Below are 27,890 nucleotides of genomic sequence, written 5' to 3'. Positions count from 1 at the left end.
GTGCAAGTCTTGGAATAAAAATGGTCTTTTAATAAAACATCATGAGTTTACGAACATCTAACAATTTACTAAGATTTCCTTCAACAACAAAAGAAAACAAAAATTTACTAACATATTATGTGTTTGAAATAAAATCTGTGTAACTACTATATTTAATTCTTACGATTGATATATGAGAATTGTATAAGTATATATTAGTCAAACGCTTTTCAAAAAGATTCAAGAATAAGATTCTCAAATAAATGAAGCAAACATGCTCTTTCAACATCGTTCAAGTGCTACTCAGGGCCGTTCGTATAATTTTGGTGTTCTATGGATAAATTTATAATTTAGGTCTAACTATTAAATAATATTAAAAAAATTGAATTTTTAAAAAGCATTGTTTTTTTATTTAATATCAAAATACTCATACAAAATACGTCCTAAAAGCATTAATAATTATTTTGTATCAATATGTTCTATCATATCATTCTCAATATATAAAATGGCTAGATCATTCAACCTTTTTTATGACATTGACGATCTCAAGTAGTTTTTCAATAATTTGAATTTCAAAAAACTTATATCTACAAATGCAACAACAACCCAACATATATTTAAGAGAATTCGATAAGCAATTGCAACATTTGGATAACAATGTGTGACTTTACAAACTAAAAAATTTTAATTGCTGACATCAACACATTTAGCACACGCATTTGCAACAAAGATATCAGATATGCCATTTTTGTATTTTAAAAGCCTTCAATTTGTGAAACCATCTGCCTAAAGTATCGGTCATTACAGATATTATTTGGCAGCCTCCCTCTCTGCTTTGGGTAAAGTGTAGCTCATATGGTGCTTCTAAAGGTAATCCTGGTCTTTTAGTTTGTGGAGATAATCTTTAGAAATAATCAGCTTACGATCGAGGTTGTTTTGCTTCTAATCTTGGGGTGAGTGATGCTTTCTCTGCTGAGCTTATTGGTGCAATTATCACTATTGAGATTGCACAAATGAGAGATTGGAACCATCTTTGACTTAAGTGTGATTCCAAACTTGTTACTCTAGCGTTCAAGTAGTCTAAGCTTGTCATTCCTTGGAAGCTTAGAAAATGTTGGAACAATTGCTTGCTTTTGGTGAGAAATATGTATTTTGTAGTCTCTCATATTTATAGGGAAAAAAATCAGGTTGCAGATAAGCTAGCTAATATAGGCCTGAGCATTACTGGTACGTAGTTTATGGTTTGATAGTTGCCCTACCCCCGGTGTCTCTTTTCCTTTTAATATTAAGTTTCTCATCGAAGGTTGGCCACGTTGGCTTTCCACCTTTGTTTAAAAAGAAAACACTCAATATTAAATAAATTTTGTACCACATTAAAATTGATAATAGTTCAACATCAAATACATTCAACCAAATGGTGGCCATACTAGAATTTACAATGATTTTATACACACACAAGTTTCACATTGTATTGAAGAAAGAAAAAAAGTTTCACAGCTTACGTTTTTAATCATCCTTCTTAAGGAAGAAAGGGAGGATATATATCTTTAATTTATTGGGAATAAAGAAAAGTATCGTTCTAACACGAGTTTCACAGCTTGTACTTGATTATTTTTCATAATGAGCAATAAAGGAAGTGTTGGGAAATAATAAGAAAAAAATAAAAGAATACAATTACCATACAAGAATATAACGTGAAAACTTCAAAATCGAAGAAAAATCATGGCTATTGTCTAAATTGACAACCAGAGAATAAACACTATTTGAAAATTGTTACAACACATAGACTTCACTCTCAACCACCTCATGCAATACACACACAACCTCTAAAGCAGGGACGGACTCAGGGGGGCAAGCAGGGGCTCCAACCCCCCTCCCCGATGCATATATGTTTAGAGTAGTGTTATATGAACATAAAAAGGCCAGACAAAAATACGACACAATCTCTCTCCACTCACAGCACAATTATTGAGATGTGCAAAATATATTAAAAAAAGTATTAAGTGAAACTTTGTTGTATTTTTGTTAGAATATTGTGTTGTAATAACATTTCTCATATGTTTAATATGTATAACTTTTAATGTATATGAGTTGCTAATGACACCTCTTAATTTACCCACTCTTATTTTGGGTGCTTCTAAATAAATTATTGTGATTTTATCTTGTAATTTTGAGTTAAATATATTTTTTGTCTTTATAAAATTAAGAGTTTTTAAGTTTTGTCCTTCAAAAAATTTACTTTTAGTCCATATTTGTATTTTATAGCAATTATTTTGAAGACTAAAAGTATCAATGTTTTGTAAAAATATTTGAAAATAGGGAATATTCTTACCAAACTACAAGATTTTAGAGGATATTTTCAGTTAAAATTTAATAGGACTAAACATAAAAACTCGTTATTTTATAAGGACAAAAAATATATTTAACTCTATTATTTATTATTAAAAAAAGAAATTTGCCCCCCGTGTGATTGATTTCTGGATCCGTCCCTGCTCTAAAGTAAATATTTGAACTACATCTCACAAATAGTCTAAAACAAGAGCATAAGTGAAAGAAAAAAAAACACAAATATAAACTTAGAGTGTTTTCCGGTGCAACTGCTTGGTGTATCTAAAAACAAAGAACCTATGTGCAATATATAACATTGGTCTTAGACTTGCTTCACCACGGTAAGCGATATGAGATTTGACAATCAACCCCAACAAGAAGGATGTATATATATTTTCTTGAAAATCTATGAACCGATACAACACAGATATTAAACACGACATGTATCGAACATCGACACTAATAATTATTTGTAAAGATAACATAATTCAATATAATCATAAGTGTAAATATTATCTCGGTTTCTCACACTGATATGTGTCCGACATCGAGATACGGTTAATTGGAAAGATGTCCCTAGAAAAGTATTGTTCTTTAATTGTAGTAAATAATTAACAATGCACACGTAAAGAATTTAAAGAATCAATTTCAATACTATATATATAGATAGTTAGATATATTTGCTTACACCAAGGTAAAGCAGATTAAATTGCTGAGCAAGCTTGAAGCAGTTTAGACACAATTTTAATTTGCAGGTTTGTGACTTGTAACTAAATTTTAATTATTCATAACCAATGTTTTGAAAACCAGACCGGCCGGTCGGATCGGTCCGGTCGGGAACCGGTGGCATGAGCGGTCCGGATAAGCAACAGAACCGTTCTGCAAATAACCCGGAGTAACCCGCTTTGAACCGACCGGGTCATCGGTTTAACCGGGAACCGCCGAAACCCGCGCAGTGAACCGGACCGGAATGGGTTTGAATTAATATTTCAAAAAAAATGCCAAATATGTAGCTGGTAAGTTTCGAACAGAGGATCTCTACAACTTTAATTTGATAAAATGTGCATCAAACAATTATACATTTAATATTCATTAAGAAACATGTTTACTAATTTTAAAAAAACTCACGCCATGACACCTATGCCTATCATGTCATGTGTATATATAATAAAATAGTAAAATACATTTTTTTGTAAACAAAAATAAAAAAATAACATTGTGAATTATTTTTCCTGTTATTATTTTTTTTTTAACTTTTTTGAGGCATTAATTTTTTATACATATATTGTTTAACTCAAAACAAAATATATATTTAAAAGTACGATGCAATAGAAATGGGAATCAAAATATAATCAATGATGAAATGATAAACTTTTATGATTTATTTTAAATATATGAATGTTTATTAAAAAATTGAAAGAAATTTTTTACTAAATTTATAATTGTTTTACTTAATGATCTCCTCAAGATAAAGTTGTTCAAAATCAGAAAAGAAAAGAAATGAGAAAAAGAAACTAAAACAACATTTAAGTGAATCAAGTTATTGATCAATTGGCCCTCTAAGTTTCATAATTGCTTAATTAAAGTTATTGATCAATTAGAAACTAAAGCAACATTAAAGTGAAATTTTTTGGTTCATTTAAACTTCATTCAGCAACACTAAAATGAATCAGCAAACTCACAATTTTGCCAAGACTAATCTGGTGCAATTAGGATTTCACAGCAACGTGACTGTTGAATTAAGTCTCCAAATGGCAAGAATCAAAATTTTGCCAAGAATAGGGAGTAAACTAATAGCATTAACAGGCTCCTACTTATAGACATCAGGCTTGTGGACTTGAGTATTACTGTACAACAATATAGTCCGACCCTTTTTGTTGGTACTGGTCATTCAAATTATATGTCATAGTTTGGTCATTCAAATTATGAAACTTTAACTTCAGCCAACAATTAACAGTAATTACTAATATGTAAAGTGTTAGAAGTCCCACATTGACCAGAGATATGGGAAAAATAGCTTTTATAAGTGTAGTGCAAATCTCAACTCTTAAGCTAACTTTTGTGGTTGAGTATAGGTCTCACAAATTCTAATATAAAGAATTTGATTTTTACGATAATCATGGTAAAGCCGAGTTCTTACAGGAGTTGAACTAAGCATTCATGCTTTTTCTGAAGAGGCTAACATATATATCATATATGAATCATACACCAGAAAACGTGGACGAAAACACAATATAACCATGAACATGACATTAGGCATGGTTATTTCATTTTGGTTTATAAGTCCGAATTGTAAAAAGGATAAGTACTTTTGTGTTCAATATGTAGAATTTTCTCCCCTTCGTCTCAAAATCAACAAGGTATATGTAATGAATGGATATAGGCCTTAGAGATTAAATAGGCCCAAAATACATTAGTCAATTGTATGTGATTATTCATGTTCTAGAATGATCTAGAATAATGATGAGTCATTGATTAGTTTGTTAGCTATATATATTGACATTGGGTGCATGTAATAATCAAGCAAAATGAATGAAGAAGTTTGTTATTTTAGATTTAGTGTAGTTTGTTAGTAGATTTTAGCAATTCTCTCTTCAAGTTATGAACAACCAAAAAGTTGTTCATAACAGTATCCCTTTCAACTTCAATGGGAGAAGAGGTGGAAGAATCGCTACTTCTCAGTTCCTGTTCTACACTTCAACACCCCAATCACGATCAAAACACCTATCTTCGCTTTAATTGATTGAAGTTGATTTGGGAGAGAATATGTTGATTTGGGAAAGAAGATGAACTTAATAGATAATATGTTGTTGGGATTGTTTGCAATGTAAGTCTCACATTGCTAATGAAGAAGAAAAAAAAGGTTAAAGAAATTATATTGAAGAAGTCACACATCGCTTAGAATGGTGAAGCAATGGGGAATCAAGGCTATATAATGACCTAAGTTCTTTGTTTATAATTGCACCAATCAGTAGTACTTTAAGCTTATATCTAATTTTTTTTGTTTTTCTCTTGTACTCTTGTATTAGAGGGTTGATGGTTTATGTGTTGTAACAATTTTCACATAGTGTTTATTCTCTAGTTGTCGGTTTTGACAACGACCGTGATTTTTTCTCTGGTTTGTAGTTTTCACGTTATATTCTTATGTTATTGATTGCATTCTTTTATTTTCTCTATGTCTGTTTTTCCCAACAACTAAATATTTGAACTACATCTCAAATACTCTTAAACAAGAGCATAGGAGAAAAGAAAAAAGACTCACATCGACTATGTGTAGGAAGAATGTTGGATTTATAAGAGATGTGACATATTAACCTAACACCTTAAGGTTTTGGGTTGGGATGTGGCGTCTTCCTCTCTTGTGTGGTCCTGGAGCATTGGCTCATTGTTTCTCCCGAGCTCCCCCGGACTCCCCAACATATGCACTTGCTACTTTTAAAAAAAATATATATTAGGTGGCAAGCACTGATGATGGGGCATCTGAGTCACTTAAGTAATTCGCCACGTCAGCATTGACTTGGTCAAAATTGACCTTTTGTAAAAGTGGCTAAACATAGGGGATCAAAAATGCTATTTTCAAAATTAGAGGGCTAAAATCGCAAGTTTGTGAAAGTTAGAGAGCTAAAAATACATTTTAGCCTAATGTTTTTTAATTTGCAAGCACGCTGAATTCAACAATAAAAACTTCCTTGATTAAAAAAAATAATAAAAACTTCCTAGCTTATGAAAACAAAACAAAAAATTCCTAGAACTAATGTGCCGACTGCCAAGTTAGCTTTTATCAAAGTCTAATCTGTTAAAATATTGAAGGCCTAGGTTTGATGTTTAGTTTATCATAAATTTAAATTAGAATAATTTATATAGTGATTAATTGCAGTTTTGAATCTTGTGATTTCTATCTTACTTCCTTATGTCCTATATATAAGGAACACATTGAGAAAAACACAAATATTAAGGAGACTTATTTTTTTATTAAAAATTCTAAAATGTTATATATGTTATTCTAAAACTAACCATGAAAATGTATTTGTGTAATTAATGCATAGCATTGGAATATGTTGCATTTTATACAATTTAATAAGGGTATACAAGGGATTATCTATTTAATAAATAATAAATTTAAAGAGTGTTTCTTATAAAACGGACAAAAAAAATTCTAAAATATTCCTTATATATAGAACCGAAGGGAGTATGATGTTTATTTTTTAGATAGACATTGAAATATGGCAATTCTTGTTGCTGCTAGTGATTATTGAATTAGCAATATTATGTTTGTGCTTCATGAATTTTCTTTAAGAAAATATCCTAGAATTTGGTGAAAAGTTGGAAAAATTTATTTAATATGAATGTCCGTCTATTATAAAGTATTTTGAGATAAATATTGGAGACTTATTTACAAATAGAGTTTAATAAGCTGATTATCAAGTGATGAATTAATTTTTCCAATATTAGGGGAAGAGAATAAGCAGCTGAAAATATGAACCATTGATTCAAATGAATCAATTGAAATAAATTATTATTGTCTCATCTTGATCCTCATATAAAATAGTTTGAACCGTATGTTCAAAATATAAATCATTTGCAAAGTATATTAAATAAACTATCGGTTGCTAATGCTCCAACAAAAATGGATGTCCATGTTGGACAATTTTATATTGCAAATGAGTCTTAACCACCCTGAAACGTGTAGACCAGTCGATTCCAAAGATAAAAATCCTCAAATAAGAAAAAAAAAAGATAAAAAGAAAGATAACTCAAGTGATGATATGAAAAGAGTATTTGACATAATTGATTATTAAGTTCAAGAAGAACTTATCAGGTACCTAAAATTTATGAAATAAATATATCTCGACAAATTATTTTATAAATGGAACCGATGGAACCGAAATTAAGGAAGTCAACATTGACGATATTTTTATATATAATATAGCGCCATATGTGATAAGTGATAATGAGGATCGTGAATCAAAGGCTATTGAAAATTATAGACAACACAATGATTGCGTAAATGAAAAGACGCAGTTGCAACAATTTACTCTGAAATTTAGACAAAAATGGAATTGTGATTCTGAGATCTTAGGTAAAAACGGGCGATATTTTAGTGGGTAAATAAACGCCCCAAATGGCGAACGAATCCTCATATGCCCCGGAAGATAGATTATTACGAGCTATACTTGGAATTCAGGTATCCGCCTCAAAGGAAACTTGTCTAAAACTACCTATAGGTGATAGGGGCCGAGTTATTGATGTGGGATGAATCCACAAAAAAGATGGTTCTAGCTATAATCGACAAACAATTCAAATATATATTTCACATAAACGTAAAATCAAAGTATGTGATAAAGTGGCCGGGAGACATGGAAAAAAATAATTTGCTATAATTATTGTGTATGTTAATGATGTAAATATTATTGGAACTCCTGAAGAGCTTCCAAAAGCTATAGATTACTTAAAGAAATAATTTGAGATAAAAGACTTGGGAAAGACCAAGTTATGTCTGAGATTACAAATTGAGTATTTGAATAATAAAATATTTTTATGCATCAAGAAGCATATATTACAAAAGTGTTAAAAGTTTTCTATATGGACAAATCTCATCCATTGGCTACTTCAATGATTGTTCGATTACTAGATGTGGATAAATTTAAAGATCCTTTCAGACCTCGAGGAGGGGATGAATACTTGGTCCCGAAGTACCTTATCCAAGTACAATTGTTGCACTATAATACCTTGCTAATTATACATGTCCTCATATTTTATTTTCTGTCAATTTATCATCAATATATACTTCTTCACCTACACGAAGACATTGGAACGAGTCAAGAAAATAATTCTATATATTTTTATTTTATTATTTATCTTATATTCTTTCTATATATTTTTTCTAGTGAAATTACAATGAAAGATATAAAACTTGCAACGTTGTTAAAAGCAATAAGGATAATTTAGGAACTTTTGTGGTAATCGATTTTAATATATTAGTAATAGATTAAAAAATTTATTGATGTACCAAAAAGAAAAAGATTAAAAAATTTATTGTGAATATTTATGGTAATTTATTAACTTTGATACTAATTAATTTTATCATATTATTATTAATGGTTAGTAGTAAATTTTTTAGTAATATTATTTATGTTTCGTTTATTAAAAAAAAAATTGTTTATGTTTCTTTTCTTTTTTTGATGAAAAATATTGTTTATGTTTATTTTTCTTCGAGTATTGTTTTTTTTTTTATTATTTGTATATTCCTATTTTATGCGGTTTTTTCTTATTTTTTCTATATTCTTTCTATAATTTTTTTCTTCCTATTTTGTGTATAGATTGTTTTGTTTTGTTCTTATTTTTAACCATATCTTATTTCTATTTATTTTATATTTTTTTAGTGAAATTAAAATGAAGGGAATAAAACTTGCAACGTGGTTAAAAGTAATATATAAGGATAAATTAGTAACTTTGATGGTAATCGATTTTAATATATTAGTAATAGACGAACATCAGAAGGAGTAACGTCATAGAATACAGAAAAACATATCTAATCCAAACACTTTTGAAAAATGTGTTTTGGAACTGACCTACTATATCAGAAATCTTTTTGTTCGATTTATTGGTTCTTCGATTTTAAAAATGGCAAAATTCAGATCTTCAAGACAATGATTTTAGGCAAATACTAACATGTCAACGATCGATACCTTGAGAAATAGGTGGAATATCTAAAAGATGGAACAAGAAGTCTTATATAGCTGGGCACTTCTATTTAAACACAAAATTTAGGTGCACTTACACAAATTAAAAAAAAAAAAAAAGAAAAATAAAATTGTAACATCAATTAATATCACTTTATTTTAATTTTTTTACTTGTTGTGAATGTGTCTAAAACCGTTAATTTATTTATATTTGTGCTTTATACAAGTATTTTCCAAGATGGAAATGAACAATGCAATAGATGTGGTCCACTATGTGGACATAGTGCACGTCAAAAACTTATCATAAATTATTTGTGTAAAAAAAAAAAAAAAACTTATCATAAATTATAATGACTACCACTTATTTTTTTTTTATTTTTTTTTTTACATCTACCATATATTGATACTCTTAAGAAATAAAAACTTGTGACCTTCAAGTTTTTTACGACTTAAATGGTGATTTAATTGTTGACGTTTTAATATCAAATGCATATTTATTTTCCATTTTTTTAACTAAATCGGTATCAATTATATGTTTTTCGATTATAAAGATTATGAAATTCATTCACCTCATAAAGTTATGAGAAGACATTTATTATCATTTATATTTTGACATTTTTATCTACATTTTTTTTAGCAAGACATTTTTTGACATTTTTATCTACATTTTAAGGCTTAATTAATAAAATGGTCCCTTAAAGATATTTTTGGTTTCAGATTGGTCCCTTAAAGAAAAAAAGGTTTAAATAGGTCCCTTAAAGAAAAAAAAGTCCGGATAGGTCCCTTAAAGACATTTTCATTAATCAGTTTGGTCCTATTTAGACCTCTTTTTAGGGACCAAACTGATTAACGGAGATGTCTTTAAGGGACCTATTCGGACTTTTTTTTCTTTAAGGGACTTATTTGGACCTTTTTTTCTTTAAGGGACCAATCTGAAACCAAAAATGTCTTTAAGGGACCATTTTACTAATTAAGCCACATTTTAATCTAATGTAAACTATGTCCACTCCAGTGTACATTAGAATTTACCATGATTTTATATGCACACACGAGTTTCACAACTTGTACGGTTTCAAACATCCTTCATATTGAAGAAAGGGAGGATATATATTTTTAATTTATTGGGAATAAAGAAAAGTATTGTTTTTTTTTTTGAAGGAAGGAAAGTATTGTTCTTTAACATGAGTTTCACAACTTTTATGTTTAATCATCCTTCTCAACGAAGAAAGAAGAAAGAGTGGATATATATAAATATTATTTATTGACAATTTATGAAGCACATATAAAGATGCGGATACCGAACATAATATTGATATAGATATTAAAATGCCGATACAAACAATAATGTTTTAAAAATATAATATAATTTAATATAAATATAAATACTAGTATTAGTTTTTTTTTACTTAAAATAAATGATATTTATTCATTCAAATTGATATAGTATATTGATGCAATACAAATTCAAAGTCGCTAAAAACAAAAAAGATAAATCTGCGAACAAACTCACAATATTACATGTTAATAGCATAAAACGGCAAATTGCATATGCGTACAAATTTAAATACGACTATATTGAAGTGTCCGAAATATTCATGTATTTGGATCTGAAGCGTTGATGACAACAAAGTCGACATTGATTGAATTTGCACTAGATCAGACTTAAACAAATACACTGCACAAAGACGGGACAAAACAAATACACCGCACAAAGGCGGGACAACAAAATATGGGAAATCAAAACAACCAAATATGTGAAAATCACTTATTTAAATGAAAGAAAGAAAAGACAAAACAACTTAGAGGGATGATTTTGGATAAAAATTGACCCAAAAATCACCCTCTTTGGTGGATGAATACTCCTCCCTCTGGTCCTTAATATAAGAGAAGATTTGTTTTTTAGATTCATTGGATTTCTAATGTATTTGGACTATATTATAGGCTAGATACATTAGAAACTCAATGAATCTAAAAAACAAATTTTCTCTTACATTAAGCACTAGAGGGAATAGTATTAGTATTGTCTCGGTGTCCGACCTTGATATATATCCGACACTGAGACACTCTAATTCCACTAATGTACGTACTACATACTAGTTGGGAATAGAGAAAAGCATTTTTTTTTTCCACAATCAGTTTAATCTGGTTCGGAGGTCAGTTCTGGCATCAAGTGGTTTCAGTCTCTCTCGATCGCAGTTGCGGAGGATCGAACCGCGGTCCTCCCTACCAAATTCAGCGTCAATCACCATTAAACCAACTAACGATTGGTAAAAACATTTCTTTAATTGTAGTAAATAATCGATTTGCTGAGGAAAAACTTAAATAGAACAAAAGGTACACTAATGAGAGTATATAATTAAGAATGCACATGTAAAGAACTTTAAAGAATCATTTTCGATACTATATATAGATAGATTTTTGGTTCAAGGACACTCACCTCACCGGTGCCCAATTAATATTTACACCAAGGTAAAGCAGATTAATTTGTTGAGCAAGCTTGAAGCAGTTCAGTTAATTTTGCAGGTTTGTGACATGTCACTAAATTTTAATTATTCATAACTAAAGGTATGCATATATTTAATCATTTAACCCATCTCGATATTTTTCTCCATATATAGAGTGGTGATTCTTTTATACATTATTTTACACTTTTGCACATGTGATTTCTCTCATTACATATTCTATTTAATTTTTTTTTTCATTACATATTCTATTAATATTAACAATAATGATATTTGAACGCTCTAATTTTTCCAACACTTCAGTTTATTTTTATTTCTTTTTTCCTATTACATCAAAAAAAAATGACAATTATTACATCATCAATTTATTACAATTTACATCTATGATTTCACTATCTTTTTTTTTTTTTCTCGCTCTAGAGGTGTTGATAAGTTTTCTAAGTATCCACACAACATTTTCCTACTCCCACACATCCTCATAAAATAATATAAATCTTTAAAGAAAATGTTAACATATGTACTCTTTTAATAACATGTTAAAGAGTTTAATATAAAAATATTTGTTGATACTTGTGTAAATAAATTTGTAACATTGAATTTTTTATATTATTTAATATTAAATTTCATTATTTAAATAATTTATCATGTATCTTAAAGATAAGACACGTGTTAACATGACTCAAATTTTAATTGCAATCTAATCTAATAAGTAATAGTCAAACATAGTTTGATCTCATAGCTATAGCTGGTACAAAAATAAAATGGTAGCTTGTGCATGCGAGTTGTATTTTCTTCTCAAAGGAATGACACTTTTAGTTGACTCTTTATTTTAAATTTTAAAGAAAAATCGCACTAAATAGTAATTATTGAATTTTATTGTAATTTTGATAATTTTGGTGCTAGTCGTACCTTTACAATATTGCCCCTTTTATATAAGTCTCAAATATGCCACGCCTCTTAAATAAAAATAAATGATGTTTTCTCTCCCGACCCCCCTCATTTCTTTTATACCCCCCAAAAATCCAATTTTGCCCTTTGCGGTTTGAAACGTTTTTGCCAAAAAACTTTGGTTTATATTCACCGAAGCCAAATATTAGACCATTTCGGTAACTGCGAACCGAACATTAGCGTTTTCGGTACACAGAAAACGAACGTCAGCTTGTTCGGTACCTGCGAACCGAAATGTGATAGATTTCGGTATGTTGGTCGCTGGAATTAGGCCATTTTCGGTAGCAATTTACCGAAATAATTGTTTCGGTACCTGCGAACCGAAATGTCCCAAATTTCGGTAAGTGGTTACCGAAATTTATCAGCATGTCATATTATTTCGGTTCATATAAACCGCAGTACCCCCAAGGGCAAAAACGGAAATTCAGGGGGTAGAAAAGAATTGAGGGGGATTGGGAGAGAAAACATCAAAATAAATAAATTAAAATTAGGCCTAAGGCCCAAAATGGGCCAAGTTTCCAATTTTATTCGTAAAAGAAATAGTTTGGAATTTTTTCGAAAAATTGTCGGAGTTTTTCTCAGGAAAAAAATTCCGAATGTTTTTCTTTTGAGGACCAATAATAAGCCCCATACAAGGCCAAGAGTAAAACTAAATAATATGGGACTTGGCCTAAAAAAAAGAATTTTTTAATATGGAGTTTTTTGACGGCCCTCTAGTCATACAGTATAAAGTTGAAAATATAATAAAATAGATGTTTTCTCTTCCCACCCCCATGAATCTTTTATACCCCCATGAATCTTTTATACCCCCAATATTCCAATTTTGCCTTTACAGAAAAATTCGGTTCGCAGAAACCGAATTTTTACTAGTGCAAATTCAGAGTAAATTTTGGTTTTTAGAAATCGAAATTTGTTTTCAAGGCAAAAAAAAATTTCGATTTCTACGAACCGAAGTTTTTTCAAGGGCAAAATTGGAAATTCAAGGAGGATAAAAGATTCATGAGAGGTGGGAAGAGAAAACATCACTAAAATATACCATAACATTCTGAATTTTATTGGACCAGGATTATTGCCGGATATTTCAATTGTCACCGCAACGGTTGAGATTGGAATATGGTGCTTTATGCCCAAGAAAATAAAGTTTCCGTGGAACCATTGCAAGACGATAACAAACCAAAACTTGAAATTGAACCCTCAGAAGTAACTAAGATCCTTACAAAATGTTGTGAATTTGACAATGAAATTAAATTGCTTAGTGAAGCATATCACTTGGTATATGGAGGTCCAATGAATTTGTTGAATGATTCCTCTAATTTAACAGAAATTAAGACTCCTATGAACAATACCGTGCTACATATTGCATCTTTGTATGGGAATGATGAAATTGTGACACTTATAATTGAACATGCTCCAAAACTTTTGTTCAAATTTAACAAAAACAATGATAGTGTCTTACATGTTGCTGCAAGAGGTGGACACATCTCAACCGTTAAAATACTATTAGCAAGTTATGCTAATTTTAAAAAGACGGATAGAGCCAAAGCATGGTTAGATTACACTGGATATGAGGAAGAATTAGAAGACTATGATGCCATGTCAAATATGGAGGACATATTATATTTTGTGACAAGGGAGAATTTTCAAGGAAACACTATGTTACATGAGGCAATGTTATGTGGTAACAAGAAAAACATTGATAGGGATAATAATATTTTCAAAATTTGTGAAATTTACAATTCAAATGATCGGTTTGGGAGATCATTGTCAAAGTGTTGTTATGAATATGCATTAGATATTGTTAACCTTGAAAAGAAATCAGTGCTTTACATAGCTGTTGAGAAGGGAGACATGGATGCAGTCAAACTAATCTTGGAGAAATCTCCTAAGAATGACACTAAGCCGGAAGGATTATCGCCGGTTGTCGCAGCAATCATGATGGCTAAAAAAGGTACGTAATTAAAGGACTTGGATCATATCCTTCTGTGTTTTTTTTTTATATCTTTCTCTTTCCTTTCTGTTTCTTTGTTAATTTTAATTTCTCTCTTCGATTAAAAAAAAACAATAAACATATTTAGAGAGAAAGTAAAATTAAGAGAAAGTAAATAGAGAGATGTAAATAAAATGGAAGGATCGCATCCATTTGGTAATTAAATAGCTAAGTGATGAAATTATTGTTAAATTATTGGAATGAAGAATATATTAACAATAGTAGTATTTTTTTTTTATAATATAGTAGTATTATTTTTAGTTTTCAATTTGAAGCAATAGTAATTTTGTTTTTTGTTAATAATTGATATTGCTTTCAAAATTTACATATTTTTTTGAGAAATTTATATAAAATATATATATTTAAGATAATAACATATGAATTTGACAAGTTGTAGTTTGTTTGCTATATAAAAAGAATATAAAGTAACTAGGTGTAATTTGGTAAATGAAATTGCTCCTGAAGTTGAAAAGTTGATAATTTGAAAGAAAAATTTGTCCAAGCATAACAAAAATTTGTAATAGAAAGATATTTCTTTGTTCCTATCTCGGAAATTCCGATATTATAAAATTGTCCAAGTATCACGTCAGATACGTATCCGATATTGATACGTGTTTGATAGTTATCGACACGTATGGAAGAAGTATACAGTGATTAAAGTTTATTTTTTTAATAAAAAATACCAGACAACTATACTATGCTTCCTGATACGTACTGGAGAAGTATCAGAGAAGTATTTGGTGATTAAATTTTATTTTGTTAATACAAAATATACCAAGTTTGAGTTTATATTTTAATAAATTCAATGGCTAAATGTTTTAATACAACTTTGACCTGCATTGTTAATACAAAATATACCAACTTTAAGCTTATATATTTTAATAAAAAATTTACCAATTATTCATTTATTCTCTCTTTTTTTTATGAAGTTGTCTGTTGGCTAAAAATATCACCCTTAAAGTGAATTCACAGTAACTAATAATAGCATATTCTCTATAACACATTTAACACAATATTTTATGAAGCAAATATTTATGTTTATGTGTCATATTCAGAAATGCTAAGCATGATACTAGAAAACAAGCGAACTTGGATCCATTCAAGTGACAAAGATGAAAGGCTTCCACTTCATTACGCAGCATCAATAGGTTATGTTGAAGGTGTTGATTTATTACTTCACAAATGCAAATGTTGCACAATTCAAAGAGACAAATATGGATATTTCCCAATTCATTTAGCATCTTATGGTGGCTATTTAGAAGTAGTAAAGAAGTTTTTAGAATATTGTCCAGATCCAACAGAGATGCTCGACAATTTTTATGGACAGAATATTCTCCACGTTGCATCAAACTATGGAAAACATAAGGTGGTAAAATACATACTAAAAAGTAGTCAAACTCATGAATATCATAAGATGATAAATCAACAGGATAAAAATGGAGATACCCCTTTGCATCTTGCTGCAAGATCATGTCATCCCACAGTTGTGTACTACTTAGTTAACCACAAAAGAGTGAGTCTTGATTTGGTTAACAAAAACAAGGAAACAGCTCTTGACATTGTTAATTTATTTGATAGATCATCTTTGAGACAGGCAAGTAGTTCTAGCTCCTTACAAATTTATAAGATTATGTTACATAGTTATTATCATATTTATCTCTGCTAAATAGAGGTAGTTAGTTGGAATCCACTTGAGTTGGTCTAGTGGTGTTAACTTGGGTCCTTGGAGTATACTTCTCTCTCTCAAGGTCTCAGGTTCGATTGTCTCTAGTAACAATTTCGGTGGATTAATCCATACAGAGCAAAAAGAACTCTGACTTTAAAGGGCCCCCTGCAAATGAGCGGTGGGATTGATCCCCTCGGATTGAATATTTTCTCTTGTTTCTTTCATGACACTGACACAGATGTAACAATGTTTGCAGCATCTTACATGGACTGCACTTACATCTGCTGGTGTAAAACCAAGTTCTACAAGATTAGCTCACTATATTGAATCCAAACAAAGTGATTCAAATTCACCCAAAGAAACAGAACAAGATAAAGACAAAAATCAAAACCATGTTGAAGAATCCTCCCAACAAAATGAAACAGAACAGACCGTTGATGTAAACATATCATCATCGTCAAAGAAGAGAAACAAGGACAAATATCAACCTCCTCCGGTAGATAAATTCTCATATATATTTACATATAAAGAAAACGTCCCTGACTACATTCAACCAAAAAATCTCTTTACAGCAAAAGGCTCAACCGCATATAAAGATAGAGTAGAGACAATATTATTGGTTTCAACACTTATAGTAACAGCATCAGTAGCAGCATGTTTTGCTGTTCCAGGTGAAGCAGCAGATGGAAAAGCAAACAACTTATGTCATATAATGTTTCAACTTTTCATTATCTTCATAACAATATCATTGTTCAGTGCCATTAGTTCAACTATCATACTCTTTTGGGCAACAATTGGATTAGCGGAATTGGTAACTAACTCTCTCAACATTGTTATGCCACTTCTTGGAATAGCTCTCATTTCATTATCTCTGGCTTTCATGGCTGGTCTTTACACTGTTATCAGTGAACTTACTTGGTTGGCCAATGTGTTTCTTTTCATGACTGTGACTTTTGTTGTGGTTGTTATTTTTTTGTATATGCTACTTTTTGTTCCATCATCATCAACCAACATGCCCTTCAGGTACATTTCTCACTACCCTTATCTCTTTTTAGCATCACTTGCTGAACATCAAATTGATGATGATCAAGAAGGTCAATCGCAACAGAAATGATATTTTGGCAACCATTCGGGACAACCTTTTTATGTAAAAGTCATTTTAATTTTTTTAATAATTGTTTATTTGCCTTGATTTTTGTGTGATTGTGTCAATACCCACATTGCGTATTTTTAGTTGTCCCAAAAGTTGTCAAAAATAGTTGTTGAAATAACACAACTCTATTTGTATTAATGAATAATATTGTGTATTTTCATTGTCACCCTTTCTTTTTTTTTTGGTGACATATTTGTGTGATTATTATGGAAAGTAATATTATTTGTTCATTTATGTATTTCCCTTCCCCATATTATGATGTAATTTGGGCATAAATGTATTACTAAGTGAATAAATCAGAATTTTTCGACCTACTCTTTTAAATTTGGTTTTAGGCGTGGCTAACCTTGAATAAAACTTTGTCACTTCTCTAAATGTGGCTAACTTCTTTTTTAAAAAAAAAAAAAGCTGCATTTGCTTCACTACTCTGTTAGAATACAATAATAGTCTGCTATATTGATATCATCATATATAACAAGAAAAGCCAATACATGTATATAAAAGATCAACATTAATACAAAACAAACACATTACCAAAATATTTCATAAGTAGCTACCTCATTGATTTAAAGACCAGAATCAATATTAATCACTGGTTTCTAAGAACTTCTTAATCCATGGCAAGTGGCAACTAAATGATATAAGTCATGAAAACTAAATGATGCATGCTTACGTAATACTAAAGAATCACAGAACTATCAGTGTCTTGAACTGCTCCTCCATTTGCTAATATTCATAGTAAACAGAAAATTCATAAAACTTACGTAATACTAAAGAATCACAGAGAAAAATTCATAAAATTGGAATTGATTATTAGGTCATGCTCAATCAAAGACATCTAACAAGAATGAAGGGACCATTCAGATATCTAATTAATCGTGCATGAGAACAAGAACAACTACAAAGAAAAGAATACTTTGTAAGAATCATATACCACACGTTCTGGAATTAAAATGAGACATAGGCTGATGTTTGGAGTTGGCATAGCCATGCATGAGAGCCTATTCAAAAAAACAAAAACAAAGATTTGAGCATGTGCTAACATCAACTATCTAGTAATAAGCACATCCACAATTTTAATTGAACAATCAAAAAATTGATTAAACCAAACCTTAACCAATACACGAGCTACAATCTCAGAACTCATTTTCTCATGCTCAAACTGCAATAATAAACAAAGGTCACATACCAGGCCTCATCCAGAAGAGCAATAACACCACCAAGTTTCTAAAGCTTACTTGAGAAGGTCATTACCGACCATACCAGTTGCTACAATTTACTTGTAGTGTGTGGAGTACCCAATGTAGCTGATTGTTTCTGTTACCACTTAATGATCTCCTCAATATAAAGTCGTTCAAAATCAGAAAAGAAAACAAATGAGAAAAAGAAACTAAAGCAACATTAAAGTGAATCAAGTTATTGATCAATTGGCCCTCTAAGTTTCATAATTGCTCGACTAAAGTTATTGATCAATTAGAAACTAAAGCAACATTAAAGTGAAATTTCATTGTAGTTACTTGAGAATTTATATTGGAGTTGGGAAGAAAATAGTTACTCATAAATTTTACCTAAGCCAACAAGAAACAATTAACAGTAATTACTAATATGTAAAGAATTGGAATTTTACAATAATCATGGTTAAGCCGAGTTCTTACGAATGTACTATAATATGCCTCAAACCAACTTCAATTCAGCAATTATTAAGACAACAAAACTACAATTATAATCAAACATGATAGACTACTTTAAAAAAAATGTCATCTCAATATATTTTTTCATGATAATCATACACCAGAAAACGTAGACGAAAACACAATATAATCATGAACATGACATTAGGCATGGTTTATTACAATAATGAACTAAAATTATGGAAGCTTCAAGTATCAAAATTCCATAGGTTAAATTTAGAAAATCTAAACTTGTTTCTAGCTCTGAATCAAATTATAAAATTAAAGCTAGAATCATAAAGCTCTTGTGTTAATTCATAATCATATAGCTTTCAATTCAACAACAGTATGACAGTAAAATTATTTCAATTTACCTTTTATAAACTATGTGAAGAGAGCAAGTAAATCAACCTGAAAACTAACAAAAGAAGTAAACTTAGGGTACAACAAGGCAAAATCATAAATGAAATCCAAACGATGAAATTGGAATGCGACAAACCGTGAAATCCGAATGCGACGTACTGTGAAATCCAAACGACTACAACTCGATGAAATCCAAATGCGACGAGCCATCGATCTGAAGTGATGGCTCACAGAATAGCTAAAAAAGGGGAGTGAGAAAGGGGAAAACGATGGCGGAAGCGATTGTGTAGGAAATTGAGAGTGAAAGTTTTGGTTGTTGAAGTGTGAAGGTTATTGAAATCGAGAGCGAAGGTTTCACGAAATTAAGAGGAAACTTAACGAAATTGGGAGGAAACTTAGTGAAATTGAGAGTGAAGGATATGGAAAATTGGCGGGTGTTGGTTGTTGAAGATGAAGTTAAGGAAAGTGAGTGAAAACAGAAAGAAGAGGGACAACGAAAAAAATAGCCCGCTAGATCATGAATTCAATAAACCCAAACATATTTGAGATTTACTTTTGCGGCCCTAATTTTGGAGCAGCCCTACGAAATCATCAATATATTTCTGTCGTCCGCTATTTAAGTAGTGGATTTGAAGGTTTTTTTTTCAAAAATCTCATTTATGCGGTTTTGAACATTTGGTTTCATATTCTTGCCTTTAATATCATCAATCTCCATAATATGAAAATTTAGTCATAATAAGATATTATTATTATTATTATTATTATCACTAAATTTTCATGTTATGGAGTATTTTTTTCCCTCAAATTTCATATTTTTATAACGTCCGTTAAAAATATAAAAAAAATTGTGCCAAAAAAAAATGAGAAGCTTTCATGTTATGGGGTGTTTTCTCACATTGTTATAACGTCCGCTACTTAAGTAGCGGAGCGGACTTTATTACAATCTTGATAGGGTGTTTTATCCTAAAAAAAATTAATTTTTATAATATCCGCTACTTAAGTAGCGGAAGAGTAAAATAAAAAACGCGTAGGACGCACGACTTGCCGATGGGATGGCAAAAGTAATTCTCAACATATTTCTTCCCGTATCTGCTCTGCACAGTACTTGATAGTGTGATTATGGACTTTGCATCAGCCTGCCTCTAAAGCCCAATATGAAACCCAAAGTTCAAATACTATTTGGATCAATTGGTTATTCTTTTTGTTTCAAAATATCTTTTGACAAAATTTTATACTTCTAGTTTAGTAATATGTCTCTATTCTAGGATTCTTGTTTTTTTGTGTTTCAGAAAGGGGTTTTTAGTTCTCATTGCCTTTCTTGATCTCTATTTAAGCTCTATGTGTAGTTATACTATGTATTTAATCGGTTGACTTTTAATCAGTGTTGACATTTTATTGGACAATTCATTAATCCATCATTCGTCCACTCTAAATCTATCCAGTTCATCCATTAGACAATAAAAACTGTTAATGATTGGATTCAATCCATTCATCTAATTAAATGGATGGATTTGATCTGTCCAACAATCTTTAGAAAACCAATGAATCATTTTAACTATTATTTTAGATTTATATAAAAACAAAATATTAAAAAATATAAATCAAATTCGACCACTAGTGATCTTGTGTTGACCATCGGTCCTCCACCATAAGTTTTTAAATGTTTATTTATTATATTATTAAATTATATAAATAAATTCTATTATTAGGATGGTGCAGAAAAAACCTCTTTGGGCTTAGTAGAAAACTATTTGGGCCTTGTTAAGAAATTGTTTTAGGCTAATTATATACAAATTCAATCATAAAATTGAATAAAATTTTACTTAAAAAATAAATAAAAATGTATTTCTTTATCAATTATTAAATATGTTTTAATTTTTTTAAGAATTATATATTTTATTTAATTTTTAAAAATGTATTAGGATGGATCATATGCTTAATGAATGGATTGGATTGAATTGGATATTTTTTTAAAAAAAAAAAAAAAATTGGTGGATTCTAAATCCAAATTCATCTTATCCATCCATTATGCCACCCCTACTCAAGAGGCTATAATCTAATGGAAAAAAATAAAGTGACACCTTCAGTTTGAGAAAAAATTGTGAGTTCTCAGATAATACAAAATTATATTGAGATTGTGAGTTCTCAATTATAATACTCTTCGAACCTTAGATCTGGATTATAATGTTGTATAGTAGTTGTTGTGTAACTGTGTAAGCACTTTGGTTGGTAATTTAGATGGTCGTTGGTGAAACTTTGTTGTGAAGGAGGGTGTGGTATTTGTATACACTACGACGATCGAATCAGTAAATGCCATAGAGTGCGAGATGGTACATGTATACCTGAAGTAGGCAGGCTTTATATAAGGAAGAAATTATGGTTGTAAAGACTTAGAATATTCTTCTACCCCCTATGATCATGACAAATATTGTCTGATGGCAACAAAGCGACTATGTCAAACGGTGCACGTGTCTATTGTATGATCTCCTTTACTTATTCATGAGTCAGGTGACCCACACGGTTGAGCCCTTGATCTAATTCGGAACAAGTTATGATTCGAAGAGTCGACCATTAGGCAGATAACAAGACACTTTTCTTGGACCTCAACTTTCTTTCTTTTTTTTACCTAACTAGTATTAACATTGGGGTAACAAAAAAACTTCCCATTTGTGTGGCATAAAAAAGAACTTGTTTTGGTGGAAGCAATTGAGCTTTATTGTTCTAACATTTTCTTATTTAGTCTTTTTTATAGTCTTTTATTTTTTTTATATCTTCATTTAATGTCAAATTTCTAATAAAAAATTATTGACTTTATCATCAATTAAAAAAATAGTTAACCATAATAAATTATTGATTTTTATTTTATTATTATTATTGCTGTCGAAATGATAATGCATGGGCTGGATACCACCAGTATATAATTCCCAAAATACAATAATGTTGAAAAATACTTACTCTTATTGAGTCATCACTCACAACAACAGTGGCATGACACCATATATGGTATCATAAATGAATGTTTGAACTTTGGAATTACTATATGAGACAACACATATAGCATGTGACTTAGTGGTAAATGACAATTTTGATTTTGCAGAGCCATAGAGAGAATCTAACTAATTATAACACATCTCGTGGTTGAAGTTTCAACATAACCCGACACACCAAGTGGAACACCACCTTTGTTTTCTATTTCTAAACTTTCTTTGGAACATGGCTTAATTTTCCTACTCTTTTCTTTTCTTGTATATATTTTTATATTTATTTTCAAATTGCCTCATATAGTATAATTGGAAAATAAAAATATAAAACTAAGGTACAAAGACGTGGGTGACATAATTCTTATTGACTCTTGTTTTGATTTTATTCTTAGAAAAAAGCCAACACCATGAATGAATGAAAATGAAATCAAGGAGAGAGTATGATTAGGTCATCTTGTTTGATTGGGAAGGTTACATGATGCATGCTCTTGAGGGTTAAATGATCAGAGGATTTTAGATATATAGTAAAGAAAAGACTATGTAGGCTTTGACTAACAACTTCATCAAGTCTTCCATGATGCATAAGTTGCCCATATTATTATAACGAATACGAATTTTATAAAATCTACCGTTGGATTGAAAGTTTATATCGTATAGATCATCCATAATTTTTTAAAAAAAAATCGAAAATTGTTTGATATGTTATCGAGACCAATCAAGATTAACGGTATATAATAAAAACTCATAAACCGTTAATTTTGATGTGTCTCAATAACATATCAAATGATTTTCGATTTTTTTAAAATAAATTATGGATGATCTATATAATATAAATTTTCAATCCAACGATCGATTTTGTAAAATTCGTATTCGTTATAATAATATGAGTAATTTGTGCACCATGGAAGACTTGATATGTTAGAATTGGCCTCCCTTGTCATCATGTCTAATCTAATAGCTTGGTTATAATTAGAAAATTTGCTTCTTCAAATTAAAATACTTGCAAGTTTATGAAGAAATAAATGAATACCACGCATGATCTTACTGTTGTCAGTTTAGTTCTACGTTGATTTAGAGAGTGATTGAATATTAACTTCTAATTAATAAATTAAAGATAAATATTATCTGATACATCATAACAAATCACTAATATTAAAATTATAACCTTTGATTTCTTTAAAAGTAAATTGTACATGATCAACATCGAAGAAGATTTCTTAGCTGTTGCGTCATCTTTCTTACATTGTGAGGTAAACTCTATCCCTTTTCGTTTTCTTGGTATTTTGGTAGGAGCAAATCCAAGGAGGAAAGTTACTTGGAATCCTATTATGGAATCTATGAGGAAGTGTCTTAACTCTTAATGGTTGGAAAGATCCGAATATATCTATTGGCAGTAGAGTCATTCTTATTAATTCGGTGTTATCTAGTTTACCTCTTTATTTCTTCTCTTTCTTTAAGGTTTCGGTTTGTGTCATCAAGGAACTGGTTAGTACCCAAAAGAATTTTTTATAAGGAGAAAGTTCAGATAACAAGAAGATTTGTTGTGTTAGTTGAGAAACAATTTGTCTCCGAAAAGAAAAAGGAGGGCAGCTAGATATAAAGAATCTTGATCTTTTTAATCAAGTTTTGCTCAGCAAAAAGAAATGGAGAGGGATTAGCTTTTTCCTTTTAATTTTGTGCTCTAATTTCCTATCAATAGGGAACAAAGACAGCAAAGGTCAGTCGAGTTAATGATGATTGGTTCCACTCTAACGTTAGCAATCTGGTAGTTTTTCAGTGTCTTCATCTTATCAATTTCTTCTTAACCGTGTAGAGTCTTCGGCTTTGGGTGAGACTATTATGTTTGCGTTATGGGTAAATGATGTCCCTTCCAAAGCGATCATATTTGGGTGGAGATTACTATTAAAGAGACTTCCAATGCGAATGACTCTATTTAGGAAAGAAATCATTGTTAATCAACGTGAAAGGTGGTGTGATTTTCGTTTTAAAGAAGATGAATACATTCATCACTTATTTTTTAATTGTTCTTTCCCATTTCAGGTGTGGATGAATATTGATTTAATGCAAAGGTGATGAGGTCATTTCAATGGATTTGGAGACTTGGTGAAATACAAGAAAAATGTTAAAAATCATCATCTCATTTGGTTAGCAATTATATTAAGTCTTTGAAATGCTCGCAACAATATCATGTTCAGACCGGAGTCTAAGTTAAATGAAAACAAATGTAATTTAGACATCTTAGGATCTAATAAATGTGATTTGGCCACAATTATGTTCACCTTTCAACCTAAAATTTGATTCCTCAAAAGCAATTGTCATCAAAACTATTCAAATATAAATTGATAAAAAATCGTTTTTATAAAATACAGTACTAACACACAAAGAGTTGGCCGTTATAATAGTTTGCAGTGCAGCTTTAGTCACATGGGTTCTACTTTCGGGACCCCGCCATAGATAGAAAGGGCAAAAGACATTATATAAAGGACTTGTGACTTTTTCATGTTCTCTTTCTCTTATACTACTACTAGTATTATTTTTAGTCAATACTCCATTTTAGTATTATTATTTTATATATACTTCTATATTTTTCTCCTTTTAACCTTTTACTGCATTATGTTTTTCATTTCCTTCTCGTATTTATTCTTTCATCCTTGTGTCATTCTTACATCCGATTGAGAGTTTTATGACATCATTCTTCAGAATTATCAGTAGACAAAGTGATAAATATCATACAAATTAGCATACAACTTAAAATTTTAAGTTTGAATCAGATTGAAGATGTTGTTGGGTGTGTGCTTTTTCCGCAAACAAATGTACAAATATTGGTAATATCAGTTAAATTAGACCTTATAAATATCTATAAGATTATTCTTCCTTTTATAAATTATTATTATAGTAATAGTATAATATAATAAAATAATGTTAAAGAAGGTGCCCTTTTAGATTATCAAATTGGCATTATGATCACTGTAATGTGGAGAATGTCATATATAATTTATGGGCAACTTTTGTGCATCTTTGAAACTTGTTGCCATTAGCTACTGCATCAGGCTGGATCCGGATTCCGTGCAGTTGCTTTTTCGGTGCAGTCATGCAGTCAGGACATCTATAGCCGTCCGATCAAGATCAGACGGTTATGATTTAAACTATTATTATATATTAACTGCATTTGTTTAAACCGTCCGATCGTGATCGGACGACTATTAAACGACTGCATGGAAAAATAATTGCACCAGATCCAATTCCGCATCAGGCTGCCTATGTGAATTCATGCCCCACCACATAATGCATCACTTAAGAACTGTTTTCCCATGAGAATTGGAATATACTTTTATAAAGAAAAAATTGTGTAACTATTAACCAGTCAATTGCAATGGAGGATGGAATTGTGGTAAGATATTATATCTTCATTGTATAGACAAAAATAAATAAATTGACCAGCAGCATTTGTTGAAAATGAACTTTGCAATCATTTAAATTACATAGGCTATTTGGTTGATGAGCCAATAGAGATTGAAAGAGTTTTAAGTAAGAGACATATTATGAGACTTTAACTCTGTAAACTTACTTTATAGTCACTAACTTAACATTTGTCTATAAAAAACTACTCTCTTCTTAAACATGTCAAATGATAGGTCAACTGCTAGAAATAAAAGGTTCTACACGAGCTCCCGTTCTGTGGCGTGGTGGCAGGACCGATAGGAGGTTGGGTAGGGTAAAATTCGCAGGAGTCATGCAAATACATAGGCCCCTTCCCCTCTCTTTTAGATGAATGGTTCAACCATAAATCAGGATGACTGAGAATTAACTCTCATTTTAGCTAAAAAATCTACGAACTAATGGGATGGATACTAAATATATTGACTCCTTAAACTCAAATAAGCGTTATGTAAACCCGGATAAATATATTGACTCCTTTTCCATTTTTTAACCTAGTTTTCTAGGTCTGAATGCACCAGAAAAATAGATTTTACTTAAGTGGTGCTTCTTTGCATGGACAGAAGGAGGAGGGAGACTAGCATTTGAATATTATAAGTTCACAACCAAATTGCTAGCTACATCTAAAATGACTTTTTATTATTTGTGTTCTTTTTTATTGCTTATTATTTCTTTCTTTTTGTTGAAGCAATACAATTTCTTCTCCAATAAACGTATTATCATTACATATCATGCATGAATCTAATATGCCCAATTCAAAAGTACTATATCATCATCCATGCATGTTAGCATGTATTATTTATAAGCTAAGTAAATATTGTAGAACCGCATCAATATCTCTTAATTGTTAGCACTCTTCATTACGTAACATTGACACATACACAAATCTCATCTACACTACAAAATCACATTAATCAAATGTTGCAGCTGGAGAGGGTCCATCAAAGTATTAAATAGTATAGCAAATTAGGTATGGTAGCAGTTAATTATGATGTGCATTAGTTCTATAAATAGAAGTGTTGTAACAAATCAGTTATTGATGAAATTTTTTTTTTTGGTTACTGTTATTGATGAAATTAATTTCACTATCTTAATATCTTTTGTGAAATCCCATTTTTTTTATCTTAGTCAATAAGATCAAACCTGCCTTAATTTGGCAAGCACAAATAGAGGAATGTTTCATCTCAAATAAGTGTTTCATTTGGATTGAAATTAACGAAACCTTAGACTATCTGCAAAGCATTAAAAACTTAGATACAATTTCATTAATTAAGTCTCTAAGGGCCCGTTTGGTGCGCAGGATAGCATAGTGACAGGATAGGATATAAAACAGGATAAGGATAGGATATGATAACAGCAGGATAACAGTTATACTCAGTTATCATATCCTATGTTTGGTGCACACAGGATAACAAACATGATAACTATTATATTTTGTTTTTAATACATACTTGCTCATAATAATATGATAAGATATATAACATATTTAATTGACAAAATTACTCTTGTAAAACAATTGTTATTTTTTTAAAATTATTTTGTAATACTTTGAATTTTATAAATAGAAAAATATAAATAAGTAATCAAATAACTTTATATAATTTAAAATAAAAATCATGAGAAAATAATCAAGTTTAATTTTTTATATGAATCATGATCAAATAAATAACTCAATAATATATACATGTTAGATAAGCCAAATAAATATATGATATATCTCATACGTAAATAATAAAACTATTATTGCAAAAGAATTATATTTAATTTTTTATAAAATTTAAATTAATATCCCTATTTGTCAATTTTTTAATAATCATTTTACTTTAAAATATTGTAATTTTAGTAAAATTTTGATTTTTTAGAATATATAAATTACAAAATTACCCCTATGAGAAAATCACATATATATTTAAAAATTAATTATTTAATTATTTATATTTTATTAATTTTATTTTATGTATTTTAAATATATTTTATAAAATAAATCAGTAATTTTTTTTTCTTCTTATCCTATCCTGCTGGTAACCCAGCTCAAATTCAGGATAAGAATTATAACTAGAGAGACAGGATAGGATAAGCTTCAGGATTAACTTATCATATCCTGCTATATCACCAAACACTGGATTGCGGCAGGATATGATACAGTTATCCTATCTTGTCTCTTATCCTGTGCACCAAACGGGCCCTAAAAGTAAATTTAGCTAACCAACTTCCACCAACTGAATGACAAAG

The 27,890-nt window shown here is 30.1% G+C and overlaps 1 protein-coding gene and 1 long non-coding RNA gene across 4 annotated transcripts; one reads left to right on the top strand and one right to left on the bottom strand.

The window, feature by feature from the left end:
* Positions 1 to 11,421: 11,421 nt before the first annotated feature.
* Positions 11,422 to 17,814, top strand: LOC123882025 (ankyrin repeat-containing protein At5g02620-like). The gene is made up of 4 exons (XM_045930803.1): positions 11,422 to 11,513; positions 13,465 to 14,348; positions 15,443 to 15,981; positions 16,310 to 17,814. The coding sequence occupies exons 2-4, from the start codon at positions 13,514 to 13,516 to the stop codon at positions 17,165 to 17,167; spliced, it is 2,232 nt and encodes a 743-aa protein (XP_045786759.1). The 5' UTR covers positions 11,422 to 11,513; positions 13,465 to 13,513; the 3' UTR covers positions 17,168 to 17,814.
* Positions 17,815 to 18,071: 257 nt separating this feature from the next.
* Positions 18,072 to 19,758, bottom strand: LOC123882026. Of its 3 annotated transcripts, none has more exons than XR_006799673.1 (4): positions 19,376 to 19,758; positions 18,445 to 19,294; positions 18,318 to 18,368; positions 18,072 to 18,207 (listed from the first exon to the last, which is right to left on the bottom strand). It is a non-coding gene; the product is annotated as an uncharacterized LOC123882026 (long non-coding RNA). The 3 variants fall into 3 exon arrangements; XR_006799672.1 differs by having other exon boundaries at positions 18,445 to 19,287; positions 19,376 to 19,756; XR_006799674.1 differs by having other exon boundaries at positions 19,399 to 19,751.
* Between the last annotated feature and the right edge of the window lie 8,132 nt (positions 19,759 to 27,890).

The sequence above is a fragment of the Trifolium pratense genome, linkage group LG4, assembly GCF_020283565.1.
Source record: "Trifolium pratense cultivar HEN17-A07 linkage group LG4, ARS_RC_1.1, whole genome shotgun sequence".
In the NCBI taxonomy this organism is placed as follows: Eukaryota; Viridiplantae; Streptophyta; class Magnoliopsida; order Fabales; family Fabaceae; genus Trifolium; species Trifolium pratense.
This window is presented reverse-complemented; position numbering and strand designations above follow the sequence as displayed.